Source organism: Chlamydotis macqueenii, chromosome 2 (assembly GCF_036417535.1).
Source record: "Chlamydotis macqueenii isolate bChlMac1 chromosome 2, bChlMac1.mat, whole genome shotgun sequence".
NCBI lineage: Eukaryota > Metazoa > Chordata > Aves > Otidiformes > Otididae > Chlamydotis > Chlamydotis macqueenii.
The window spans coordinates 24,506,161-24,520,406 of NC_141557.1; the positions used below are offsets into that span (position 1 = coordinate 24,506,161).

At 43.2% G+C, this 14,246-nt stretch overlaps 1 protein-coding gene across 1 annotated transcript; it reads right to left on the reverse strand.

The window, feature by feature from the left end:
• Positions 1–462: 462 nt before the first annotated feature.
• On the reverse strand, positions 463–11,735 carry CYP51A1 (cytochrome P450 family 51 subfamily A member 1). Its single transcript, XM_086742292.1, has 10 exons — positions 11,537–11,735; positions 10,741–10,839; positions 9,529–9,705; positions 6,064–6,190; positions 4,757–4,931; positions 4,453–4,572; positions 3,810–4,005; positions 3,129–3,224; positions 2,049–2,217; positions 463–1,418 (listed from the first exon to the last, which is right to left on the reverse strand). The coding sequence occupies exons 1-10, from the start codon at positions 11,687–11,689 to the stop codon at positions 1,240–1,242; spliced, it is 1,491 nt and encodes a 496-aa protein (XP_086598418.1). The 5' UTR covers positions 11,690–11,735; the 3' UTR covers positions 463–1,239.
• Positions 11,736–14,246: the final 2,511 nt, after the last annotated feature.

Sequence of the window (14,246 nt, forward strand, 5' to 3'; positions counted from 1 at the left end):
CTCGTGGTGGCTGCCCCTTCTACTTTTTACAGATTCCAAAAGAGAGGACAGGTACAAGCTTGGTTTCTGAGGACCCTGGTCACATCTTACAGGCCTGGAAGGGAAGATTCTGCACTCCCTCAGTTGCTATGACTGATACAAACACAAGGTTTTATAACAGTTACACCCAAGTACAGAACAGGAAAGACAAGGCAAAGCCCTTGCTACAGTGAGCACTGATGAAGTGAGGGAGCTCTTTGCATGACCAACTTACTTAATACTTACAAGAAATAAAGTTTATTACCACTTTACTTATAACTGCTTTTCAGAATTGACAGGGTTGGGAACAGAAAACTTCCACAAGAGGTTTGTTTATAACTTTAATTCAAAGTTACTGTAAGCCAGAGCTTATTACCATTTGTCATCACCACTCTTGAACCAAACACCACTTAACAATCCTGCATGAGTCAAAAGGGGAAAACATTCAGCTATTTTACTTTATTTGTGACCATTTTATCCACAAACATGTTATTTACAAAATTAATGTTGTTTGTATCATCGTATTGTTACTTTCACACTTACATCAAGCTTTCAGAGATCACTGCTTTCAGAAATTTTTAGAAAATTATTTGTTGCTTTCTGAACCTAAGCACTTTACAGCTTCTTCAAGTTAGACATTTAAATCGCTTATTCTCAGAAAAGATTTCTCTCTGAGCATTTTGTAGTCTGCCTACTACTCAGCTGTACAGTAACATTTTTACAAAGAAGTGTGTGGGCACTTCCAGGAATCAGCCAAGACCATACCTAATCTGCTTGGAACAGAATCACAAATATTAAAGGTAGGGCGGCACCACCACGTACATCCCCCCCATAATTGGATACAGAGGTAAGGAACGCGGTCTTACCCCTTGATATCCAGGGAAAAGTAATCTTCAATTATTTTTCAAGAGCAGAGAGTTCTGGTTATAGAAATGACATATTTCTTCACCTTAAGAGTGGGCATGCACCTTAAACGTGTTACACCAATAGAAAAGACACTTTCTTTTAAACTGCAGTAAGAAATTTGTAGAACAAGCAATTACAGACAACAGCATTAAATGGTGTGGGCAGACAAAATGGATGCAAAGACACTGCATTTGGTAGATTATTGTTGCTTTCCGAACAGTAGATGCAACAGTTTCCACTTACCACTCATTTTGTCACAATTTCATTCAAAAGTCTGTTAGTTTACACAAATAAGTAAGGTTTTAGCTCCAAAATTTATTGTGACCTCCTCTTATATCTGATAATGGGGTTATTAGGTGTGTGTATCATTGTTTTATAATTTATAGTCGGAAAATAGTCATTGATGAGATCAAATTCATACAAACGCAGCAAAGTAGACCAAATAGTCTTAATCTGAACGTAAGCAAAGTTTTCTCCAATGCAGCGATGACGGCCTAGGAGGAAAGCCAGAAAAAGCAGTTAGAGTACTCAAGTTATTAAACCATCTTCGACAACAAGCTAACTTTAGAACTTTTATGCAGACAGCAACTTCTTCTTTCCTTGCTAAATAACGTGAGGTTCTGATGCTGCACATGCACCATTATGTAACTCCATCAGAGTCTGGTTTTTATATGCTGTCACTGCATAAAGCAGACCAAGGAAGTTGAATGAGATTGTGTTGCCCTATCCTCACCAGAAAGGGTTAACTTGTGTGTCACCAAAGAAGCGTTTACAACACTGAGAAAAGATAACAACTAACTATAACCCTAGCACTGTTTCAGCAGTTGTGACTCTCTAAGCAGATTTTTGTTCTACCTTAAATGGACTTTGTATTACCTGGTTTTTACCTTGCCTTGAAAAGACTTCAGTCCAATATCACATGTGCTAACCTAAAGATTTGTTCTGATTGCTATTCTGAATGCAAAGCTTCATTCTTTTAACAGCACCTCACCATAAGAAAACTTTGAGGCAGCAATAGAAAGAAAAAACACATCCTGAGATGCTGCAGCATGGGGAGGTGCTGTACGAGCTGACCAGTGTGAGCCTCTTCAGCACTCGGGAAGGTGCTGCCTTTTCTTACTCACCAGCGCCAAATGGAATATATGCAAATTTCTCTCCAGCTGCTGCATTATCTTGGAGATACCGCTCAGGCTTGAAGTCTAGAGCATCTTTCCAGGAGTCCCTGAGTCTGTGGTTAACAGTGGGAGATACACAGACCTGATGGCCAGGGGGAATATTATATCCAGCAACAGTCTACAAGAGACGAGACAAGACACATCACAAAATTTCTCCATTTTTCTTTTTAAAATGTTACCTGAAATGCTGTATCCTGAGGCTTGAATTTCAAAAGAGGTTTTGGCTAAGCTTGTTTAAAATTACTGCAGCCTAATACTTTATTGTTTTACCTGTACAGGGCACGCAGTTCAAGTAGTTGCAGGAACCCTTCAGCTGCTTTAACAAGGCTGGTAATTTTACAAAAGAGTTTTTTTCAAAAAAGAATGAACTTAAAATTTATTGAAAGCATTTGTCATTGTAGGGATATTTGTTTAAAAAATTGTTTGACTTTCTATCTTACTTGTACAAACAGCAAGTTTTCTTTCAGATTTACCTAGCCTGTATTGTACTAAGTGCAAGACAGATTTCTCAAAGATAGCTATTAAAAATACCTGGCAAAGAAAAAATGTCTTTAAATGCTAGCACCAAACTAGGCTCAACTGATCTCTAGAAGAAAGCGTCGATTTTGCTGAATGAGACTGCACGTGGCTGTCACTATGTCCCCTCAGAGGCTTCCCTTCTCCAGGCTGAACAAACACTGTTTCCTCAGCCTCTCCTCACAGGACAATCCCCTAGCATCTTGGTGGCCCTCTGCTTGCTTCTCTTCATCAGCATCTTGACTGCTGGGGGCCAGAGGGATCTGAAACTCAACAGAATTAGTTCCAGAGGAAGGTAACAAATACCAAGTTCAAGGTATTAATTGCTTTCCTCAGTCAGCAACGGCTACAGTCCCACTGATACAACCCAGGCTGCCATCAGCTTTCATCGCTACCAGCAAACACTTCTCACTTGAGTTTTTCCTTCTGCCAACTGGGACACCCCCGCCCCTCACCTGGCCCTTTCCAGCCCTGTTCTACTGAAGTGAAGTTACCTCCAACTACTGTACTCACCTGGGGAGTTTTGGCCATTCTCATAATGGTCATTATAGGAGGTCTAAGCCTTAAAGTTTCTCTTAGACAGCGATCCAGCAAACTGAGATCCTTGAGCTGAAAACCCAGAGAAAATGATATATCAAAATACAGCCAAGTTTATCCAACACAAACAAAATGGTATATCATTTAAAAACAAATTTTTAAAAAAGGTCAAAGAGTTAGCAGCTCATGTTTACAAGTACTTTATTAGCTACCCTGATAATTTCTTTTTTTTTTCCCATTTGATTCAATTAGGAAGAAAAAAATCCCTGACCAGTGCAATCAAATATGACTAGTTTCTTACTAATCTGTCTCATGAGTGTTTTTTTGATGCCTAATTAAAGAACAAGGTCACACTGCATCCCTTTCCTCAGTGGGAACATGACAGTCTTATTCCTCTACAAAACTATCATTTCTTAAATAGAAATTGTAGGAACTGTTAATTTTGTTGATCAAAACTGATTTTTAAAAAAGTAGCAAGCTGAAAATGTACTTGAAGAGGAGGAGATGGAGGACATTGGCAAACAGTGTTATCATAGAGTGACTGTGCCAGATTATGATTCTAACACAAAGCATAGGACTGTATTTTGCATTTGTTTGTTTTTAAATGCGCATCTAGAATTATAAAAATAACCGGCAGGAATTATGTAACGTACAAACCTGGTCATAAGTTAATGGTGGCAAGTCATCCCCACAAACTGCTTTTTGTTCCGCATAGCACTGTTCCTGGATTGATTTGTCTCTGGCTATGAAGAAGCCAAGCCAGGCACTGGTGGTGGAGGATGTGTGCTGCCCCGCCAGGAGCAAGCCAATAAGCATTCCGGCAACTTCATCATCTGTCAGCGGATGGCCATCTCTAGGTTGAACGGTGTTATGTTAGAACTTCATTTGATCAGGTTTCCAGTTACAGTAATATTCACAAATTCTTCTAATGGACTTCTTTCTCCTCCTTCTTTTGCTGCCTATTCTAAACGGAGCAGCTAAAGATCTCGGGATAGGGTACAGGGAGAACAGAGGCAGAGAGACTCTAAGAGCCTTAAAGAAAATCATTACCAAACCGCCAGCCCAGAGAAAGGAAGCAACCCGATGACCACTGTTTAAAGTCTCAGAAGTCTACCTAAGCATTTATAATTGAAGTTTTTTAAGGTGTTTCTAATAATACAGCTGGCACCAATTGCTAGCAACAAAACCAATTCAGAACAAGAGAGAATACTTCTTATTTTTTGGTAAATAGGTTTAATTGAAGAGCTCAAAGCTAAAGTAAAATATCTATAAATGACAAATCTTCAAACTCTTGGCTTACTTGTATGAAGCATCAAGTAGAGTTTGGAGCATGTCATCCTCCTTTTCCTCAGACTTTCGACGTTTCTGGATAACCTTGTAGAAAATATTCTTTATTTCTCTGTGTGCTCGATCTCGACGTCTGCGATTCAAAACACTGCTGTTAGGAACTTTATACAAAGCAAAACATAAAATGCTTATGAGGATTTTTTAGGACACATAAAATAGCTTACAAAGAAGAAACAGAGGGGGAAAAAATCCCCAAATAACAAAGACAAAATAGCCCAAATAACAAAGATTATTGCTTCATCTGTTATTTCTGGTACCTGAAGCTAGGCAGAGGCAGCCAACCTGGCAGAAGCCAGGCAGCATGAGTAAAACCTCCATCCAAATCAGCATACAGCTGAGCCACCTTCTCATTCAGTAAGCTTCTTATTTCTTTCCCGTGTAAGCAATGACTTGCTGTCAAAATGATAAGTTCTGAAAGGGCTTCAAACAGGTCTGAGGAAAGATTTGAAAAATGTTACTGAAGATGCATTTCAGGTGAGATGTTGTACTTGACAAGTTATTATTGATTTTTATTTTGTAGAAGAGGAAAAATAAGTAACTGGTCACAGATCTGTTTTAAATATTTTAAATGGAGATTTAGATTGTTTCATTAGGAGAATGAAGCATCTAATTTCTCTGTGTCTATCAGGTCTCTTCAAGCAACTTTTTAATTACACTGCTGATTTCAACAACTTTTTCCTAAGGTATTTCTTTCCAGAAATTTTTCTAGGAGAGCTAGTAATCCTTCCAAAGTAAGCCATGCAGCCCAAGCTCAATCCTTAATAATTATAAAAGAAGTAATATAAAAACTTAACCTTGAAATTAAAATTCATGGGAAACCAATTAGTTTTGCTGCTTACTGAATTATTTTTAAATAATAATACTGAGACATGTAAATATAAAATTATCTTATTACATTGTTAACTATATTATATATAATATTATAGCCTTATAAAATAAACAATAAATATATTAAAATATATGAGTATTTTATAATATGTAAATAATATTTACTTAAATATAAATATATATGCTTAAATAAATAATATTTCTGACTATTATGCCACAACAGTGATGGGCTATGCCTAGCAGGCTAGTTGGGAAAGACAGGTGGGAAATAAAGGAAGAATTCCCCTTCGATCACTAACCTAGTCACACCAGCTTCAAGGATGCAGTTCTTCAGTGTAGAAAACCCCTGAGCTAAGATCTCTGACATAGGCTCTGCGAAGTCAGAGCAGTATCTTTTCCTAGGGACTAAGAAGTGTTTACGCTGAGCTGACTCATACCATGCAGAACAAGTGTGATTCAGCCAGGCAGGCGGTACACTCTCTATAAGCTGACTAAGAGAGCAAAAGTAAGGTAGTCCTTCACTCCTGTCAATGATTTTCTGAGCAGCTTTATTCTCCAATAGCCTTAAATTTTATTAAGCAAAATCTGTACTTTGCACGTTTCTTCTCATGTTTAGTGCACTTTTACCTATGTCATTTTAAATTTCTTTAATATTGCAGTAAATCATTTACAAAAATATACTGCATTGGCCTTAATTCCTCCACAGAAAATATGAAGAAAAAGGCATCTCGCTTACTTTTTTCTCCACTCTCTCCCCATGCTTTGAAATACTCCTTTGTTTCTTCTTCAATCACAGATACATGCTGTTTAAACTGGGCAATATTTAGCCCAGTTTTGAGCATCTTCTTCTGTTCCAAAAAGACCTAGAGTAATCAAGACAGAAAAAGCAATCAGTAAAAGAACCATCCTATTAAGGTAATTAACAACTTATTATAATTTGTACTATAAAAACATACAAAAGTAAAAAGCAATTATGATTAGGATTGTAGGGTACAACAGATACTCAAATTTAAATAATAATATTCTGGTTTTCACCTTCCTTGTTTTTCAAGCAAAAGTTTAGTAACATCCAAGTAACTCAAGGGAGCTACGATTCCCTCCTTTACAGTACCAAAACAGAAAATAATTTTAGTAACTTTGTTAAACTTTACCCCTTGAAGATACAAGAAGCATTCAAGATTGAAATATGAAACACAATGTACATACATAATCACAAATATAATCAGACCTCACCTTGCAAAGTCTGGATTCGGTCTGTATTCCTTGTTACTTTCTCTCCCCTTACTTTCTCTCCCCCAGAGCATCTGTCTTCTCTCATGCACCTTGCTTTTACAAAGCCCTCTGATATCACTGCCCAGGAAGCAAACTGCTTCCTAGGAAAATGGTGAGCTTCAAATCCTTCTCACCTCTTCCTCTTTTTCTTTATATAGACTCATAGCTAACAAACCTACTGGTAAAAAGCCCATTATTAGATGAGAACCATTCAATGGATTGACAAGACACATACTCATAAAATTACTCAATTAATTTTAAGCCCTAATCATGAATTAGGGCACCTGCCCAATAGATCTGCACTATACAATGAGCAACACACCAAAAAGTTGTCTTCCCACCAAGGGCTCTGCTCGTACTATAAAGCTATTAACAAAACAAAAGGCATAAGAAAGAAAAGGTTACTTCCTAGAAACTTCTGTTTTCAGAATGCAGTGGGGACTGCAGCCGTCTGTCAGAGCGTAGACATGCCACAGAGCAGAGAGACAAGTACATTTTCCCTCGCTACATGCTAGCACATCTCCATCTCCGGCTTGATGGAGACAGGAATGGCACACAGGAGCGAACACATTCTCTGCCACTTCAGCTCCTCTCAACGCAAAGCCATTTGCAAGGCGCTTGGAGTGAGGAGAGTAATATATAGATATATAGACTATGTATTTTAACAAAAATTACCAGAATTACTGGTAAATAATTAACTTCTTCCTTTTAAAGAGTAAGGAATGGTTCTTCTAAACACATGACTGAAAGTCACTGCCAGACTGAAGAGAGAGAGTTAGCAGCCTGAAAAAAAGAGAACGGGGCCTCAAAATAAAGTTCTGGATGATCCATCAATGGCAGAACGCCAACGAAAGTTTGAATGGCTCTCTAAATGCCTTCCCAGTAGATGGTATGGATGTCGTCTATCTGGACTCCTGTAAGGTCTTCGACATGGTACCTTACAACACCCTTCTCTCTAAATTGGAGAGATATGGATTTGATGGGTGGACTGTTCAGTGGATGAGGAATTGATTGGATGATCATATCCAGAGGTCAATGGCTCAGTGTTCAGATGGAGATCGGTGACAAGTGGGGTCCCTCAGGTGTCCGTGTTAGGACTAGTACTGTTTAATATCTTCTTCAGTGACGTAGATAGTGGGATCGAGTGCACCTTCAGCAAGTTCGCAGATGATACCAAGTTCAGCAGTGCGGTCAACACAGTTGAGGGACAGGATGCCGTTCAGAGAGTCCTGGACAAGCTCAAGAAATGGGCCCATGCGAACCTCATGAGGTTCAGTTAAACCAGGTGCAAGGTCCTGCACATGGGTCAGGGCAATTCCTAATACCAATACAGGCTGAGAGACGCAGGAGGGATTCAGAGCAGCCCTGTGGAGAAGGACTTGGGGGTACTGGTGGATGAAAAGCTGGACATGAGCTGGCAATGTGAGCTCGCAGCCCAGAAAGCCAACTGCATCCTGGGCTGCACCAAAAGAAGCACAGCCAGCAGGTCAAGGGAGGTGATTCTCCTGCTCTATTCCACTCTCATGAGACCCCACCTGCAGTACCCCGTCCAGCTCTGGAACCCCCAACATAAGAAGGACATGGACTTGTTGGAGTGAGTCCAAACAAGGGCCACGAAGATGATCACAGGGCTTGAGCACCTCTCCTATGAGGACAGGCTGAAAGTGTTGAGGTTGTTCAGCCTGGAGAAGAGAAGGCTCCAGGGAGACCTTATTGCAGCCTTTCAGTACTTAAACAGGGCTTATAAGAAAGATGGAGAGAAACGTTTTAGTAGAGCCTGTTGCACAAATCCATCAAGTGCAAAAAAAACCCCACCAACCAAACAATCCTCCTCCCAAATTTTGTGACACTGTCCATAATTCAAGACTTCCTGACAAAGCAGAGGACAACTAACTTCTCCTTCACTTATTTACAAAGTGCCAAGTTGTTGGTAGTCAGTGGTATACGAGATTCCCAAAAGAATGGGGTAAGAACAACATACATGCGTTGTGGGTCAGTGCAAAATGCTGGTATGCAGGAAAAGAGACTAGGGATTACTGCCCCTAAGCCCCATAATTAAGAGGGCAACAATCACTGCAAGTACCTTCAGCAGGGGAGAATGAAGAGGCATGCTAAGGAGGAAAGGTCTTGATGGCTGCAGAAACTATTACAGTCAAATGATTGGCACCTATACAAACAAAACTAAGCCAAAGCTGAAAATAAAAAAAAAAAAACAACAAAGTATATCACAATGCTGTTCCTGCCACCAGACTACCCTGTGGTACAACAGGCTGCTGATGTCAACACACACTGAATACAGAATCCCAGTGGAGCAAGTCTGTCCACAGAAAAGTTGGCTTCCGCAGTTTAGGAGTTTGCCATGCCAGATAACATGCACAAACAAGAAAGAAGCCAAGGCTTATCTCTGAAACAATGCCACAAGACCCAGCCACCATGCTTCCCGATCCATGCAGACTGCACTCTGCAAATACATACAGACTGATTTTTGTCCGAACAAGACAAACGTTGTGGTGCAAACTGGCAAATTAATACTCCTGTATCTAGATTTGGCATGGCATAAATGAGAAATTATCTCTTAAGCTCTCTCAGAAGAAAGATCTAAAGTTGCTAGTAAGGGAAAAGTAAACTGCAGTCAGTGGCATGCTATATGCGAAGGAAAAAGAGACTCACTTATTAGTTTTTCCTCTAGGGTGGGATTAGATGGTTTCAAGAACAAAAAATAGCATCCAGAGTGATGAATGGCCAGGTGGTAAATAAAGCAACCTAAATATGTTTGGTCTTGATTATCCAACTGAGACAACTTGCCTGCAATATGCCAGAATTGCGTATGAACACATAATCCCGTCATACAGAGCCAAGAGCTCAGAGCTGCCTACTCAGAATTTAAATTATGCTACTTTTCTACTCATCTTCTATTTAAAATACATACCATATTAGGGACATCGTAAGCAACTCCCTTGCCAAAAACTGGTGTAGTTAACCGAGAGTATACATCCTCTGCATTCAAATCTTCATTTTTACTATTGAAGAGGAGAGCAGCAGCATCACTACCCAGCAAGTATGTGAATGTCTTGCCAACCATAGTGAAACTAAACACAGGGCCATACTAAGAGAGAGAAAAAGAAATCAGTTTATTTTAAATAAGAACAACACAAATCATTACATCTGTATCTCTTTAGGCACAGGTTTCCATAAATCACTTACTCTCCGAAGAAGTGTCTAGAGATTTAACAAAGATATAAATATTTTAAACCATGTTTAAATTTAATTTAAATTTAACATCACAGTGAACACACATGATCTTGCACATTTTAAAACCATTTAGTTTTTAAGATGTAAATAAAAGATCAACTACACTACAAAAACTAACAGGGAGGTTACAGCACTTACAGACTCTAGTAATCTACAAACACTGTCTCAAAAAATTCTGCCTTTGGAGTTCCATGTAAGTAATTATGAGCAAATATGAAAAAGTAAAGTTTAAAGGTCATCTCCACCAGATCTTCACATATTAAATTCGGTTTTCTCTAAGCTAATCAAGCTAAGATTTAAGCCTATATTTTAGACAATGCGAAACACATAATTAAATTTTATTTCATTGGAATTAAGGCTCTACTGCCTTAGTCCATTCCTTTTGGGCTGTTATATTATAAAACCTACTGGGGTTGTATACACCAGCCCTTTTAACATTGGACAGGGCCTTAAAATTCATCAAATTGCCTATACAGGTGGTCTGCTACATTCCAGCCTGGTCACAGATTAGTAAAGAGTGAGATTAAAGGTTCCCAATTCAGGCAAGAAATAATGTCATTGAAATGTTTTTTACTTAACGTGTGATTCAGCTATGAGCATTACCCAAATACACAGATGTATTTCTTAAACCTGAAACACAAGAGATACCTCACAAAACACTATTGCTCTAACAATTATGTACATAAAGAGAACTGAAGAGACCAGAGCCTACTCTGCATGCTCCTTTCCATACTCCAGGTGGTAAATGAGAATGAATTCATTTTAAACATGTTCCAGATAGAGAATTTAATATATATGCAAAAATATTTTAGTATATGCTGGTTCCAAATAAGATAATTTCATAGACACACTAAAATATTTTAGTATATGCTGATGTGGGAAAACATACCTTGTCATAAGCATTTTCCAAAAATTCAATGGGACTTTTTCCAAATGCAATCGCATGTCCAAGGAAAGGGATGTTCGAGGAAATATAAGGTGGGTATTTCTGACGAAGAAAGAGAAAAGTAAATATTGAATTTTCTTCCAAGAATAATAAAATCATGCTCATTTATATAAAAACTAAATACAGAGGAGGCTTTGTAAATGTTCTGTGAAAAAAGCCAACTCCAGACAACTGATTTTTTTCAATAGACTAACAGTGAGCAAGACTGAAAAGTAGCAGAGGTTAAAATAAAACGAATATAACGAAGACTCCTTCTAACCTGCCTCTGAAAGCAAAATCAAAAAGACACTGCAATCGGAAAGCGAGCAGTCAGGAGCGAAAGAGCACTGACGATCTGTTAAAGGGTCCCCCCGGTAGCATCAACCTCAGTTTAGCAGCGGGTTTCACGCACACGCCGCGGCACTGACGGAACGGCACCGGGCACGGCCTCGGCCTCCACAGAGCCCGAGCGCCTCCGCCCCGGGCGGTACCGGCCAGCCGGGCCGAGGGACGGGCCAACGCCAGGCTCCCGCCACAGCCCGCCCCCGGCGGGGGGCTGCGGGGAAGGCCGGCGCCTGCTCCCGCACTCTGGGATTTCACCGCCCACGTCTTTGCGCTCCCCAGGAAAGATGCACCGCTGCTTCCTTCCCCCGCACCGCTGCTCCCCGCAGGGCGGCCGCCCGGCTCCCCTCGCCCTCGCCCCGGCCCCATCGCCTCTCCCCGGCCCCGCGGAGGGCACCGCGCGTCCCCCAGCGCCTACCCTCTGGTCGGAGCCGCCGTGGCGCCGGTAGCCCAGCTGGAAGAGGTAGCCGAGGCTGAGCGCGAAGGCGGAGGCGGCCAGCACCAGGGAGAGCGGGCTGCCGACAGCCTCCCGCTCCAGCAGGGACTCGCCGACCGCCATCAGGCTCAGCATGGCCCCGGCTCCGGCCCCAACGCCGCTCGCCCTCCGCCGGGCTCCGGGCAGCCGCGGCCGCCACGCCCCCCCGCGCGCTGGGCTGATCTCTGCCCATGTGACGATTCCCGGCTCCTGAGCCAACCGGCGGCCGCGCGCCACGGGGTGACGGCGTCTGCCGGGCGGCGAGGGGCGCCATTGGGTGGGCGGGGGGCGGCGGGCGGAGCGCCGGGCCGCGCCGCGGGCAGCGGTTGGCGGCCGGACGGGGCCTGGCGCCTCCGGGCGGGCCCAGCGGCCGCGGGGAGAATCAGCACCCGGCCCCGGCCGCCCGGCGCGGTCTCTCCCCCGCTTGCCGCCTCCGCAGCTGTTCCCCGCCGCGGCCTTTCCCGCTCCCGGGAGGCTGCCAGCCGGAGGGGCTGCGGTCGAGGTCGCCCGGGGCTCCCGCTCCCGAGGCTCCTCGGCCTGGCCTTGGCCTGCGCCTGCACAGTGTCTGGCGCGGTCGTGGTGCTGACCGGCTGGGTGGCCTCTGCCTCCTTCCTCTGAAGCACCACTCCTCCCCGTGGGGCTGCGGCAGCCACAGCCCTAGGGCAGCAGCACGCTGGGGGAGAAACACGCGTGGGTAGACCATGCATGTGTTGAGCTCATGCAGGGGGTGATGGACATGGGTATAAGCTTGTGTGAGTTCGTGCCCACACATGCAATCCTACAGGCCTGGGTTGCAAGAGTGGCTGGAAAGCTGCCTGGTGGAAAAGGACCTGAGGGTGTTGGTCAACAGCCAGCTGAACATGAGCTAGCAGTGAGCCCAGGTGGCCCAGAAGGCTGATATAGCATCCTGGCTTGTATCAGGAGCAGCGCGGCCAGCAGGAGTAGGGAAGTGATTGCCCCCTGTACTCGGCACTGGTGTGTTCACACCTCAAATACTGCGTGCAGTTTTGGGCCCCTCACTAGAAGAAGGATGTTGAGGTGCTGGAGCGTGTCAGAGAAGGGCAACAAAGCTGGTGAAAGGTCTGGAGAACAAGTCTTCTGGGGAGTGGCTGAGGGAACTGGGATTGTTTAGTCTGGAGAAGAGAAGGCTGAAAGGAGACCTCATTGCTCTCTACAACTGCCTGAAAGGAGACTGTAGCGAGGTGAGTGTTGGTCTCTTCTCCCAAGTAGCAAGTGATAGGATGAGAGGAAATGGCCTCAAGTTGCATCAGGGGAGGTTTAGATTGGATATTAGGAAAAATTCCTTTACTGAAAGGGTGGTCAGGCACTGGAATAGGCTGCCCAGGGAAGCATTGGAGTCGCCATTCCTGGAGGTGTTAAAAAAACGTGTAGATGTGGTGCTTAGGGACATGGTTTAGTGGTGGACTTGGCAGTGTTAGGTTGGTGGTTGGACTCGATCATCTTAAAGGCCTTTTCCAACCTAAACAATTCTGTAATTCCATGTGTTTATCCCATGTGTGATTGTCCCACACAAATCCATACCCATGTGAGGGTGATGTGCGTGGATATGAACTTGTGTGGAGAGAAATGCTCATGAGTATGAACTCAAATGGGAAGACCAAGCATGGGTTGAACTTGTGTGGGCTGAATGCATGTGGATTTGGACACGTGCAGGTATGAACTCACGTGGGAGAACCGTGAGTGGATATGAACTCAGATGGAGATAAGTTGCCTGGATAAACAATGTGTGGGATAAACTCTCCTGTGGAGAAGCACAGGTGGGTATGAGCTCATGTGGGGATAAGTGTGTGTGGGTACGGACTCGTAGGATAAACAAGAGAAACATGCGTGGGTATTGACTCACATGGGGAGAAACTTGTGTGGAGTGTGTGGTGTAAAACATACATGTGGAGAAACGTGGGGGGACACACATGTGGTGATGACCTGTACCAGGGGGCCTGCCTAGGTTAACCCACAACATGTAATCCACCCAGCATAATCCACGCTGGATAACTCACCCAAGATAACCCACACCGGATAACCCACCTGGGAGAACCCACACCAGAGTGACCCACCAAGGATAACCCATGCCAGAAAACCCACGCAAGCTAAGCCATCTTGGATAACCCACACCAGAGAATCCACAGGGGACAACCCACCCAGAGAATCCGTGCTGGATTATAGGCAGCAGGCTATATTATACCAGCAGCGTTACTCGGACAGCTGAGCATGCAGACACACGTTCTGTGCGGCAGAAACAGGTCAGTGTTGTGAATGACAGGACCTTGCCAAGCACGTGCTGTCATGATCGATGCTTTGTGTGTGTGTCAAGCCTTTGTTTGCCTGATGATCATACATGCACAAATCATGCCACTTAAAAAGATTTCACAGATGGGGTCCCTGTGGCAGCTGTATTAAAACGAGTAAATTGAAGAGGGGATACTTGGTTAGAAGCCATGGCAGCTGACAGCAGCGTACATTAAAAACTGTCTTTTTCTCGGCTATGTGCTTCATCACCCTCTTGTCTCGTGATATGTTTATACTCTTCAGGGGCATAGCTAAATGCCAGCATTTTACTAACAGATTGAATGCCCGATACTCACCACTCAGGTCAAGCTGCTGAAGATTTCTTAGTGATGTAATTGATCTGGGG

Coding starts and splice junctions, on each gene's coding strand:
- CYP51A1 (XM_086742292.1), bottom strand. CDS start 11,689: ATGCTGAGCCTGATGGCGGTCGGCGAGTCCCTGCTGGAGCGGGAGGCT. Junction 9,706..10,740: donor TGGAAAATGCTTATGACAAG/GTATGTTTTCCC, acceptor TCTCTCTCTTAG/TATGGCCCTGTGTTTAGTTT. Junction 3,225..3,809: donor CACCATTAACTTATGACCAG/GTTTGTACGTTA, acceptor CTGGGTTTTCAG/CTCAAGGATCTCAGTTTGCT.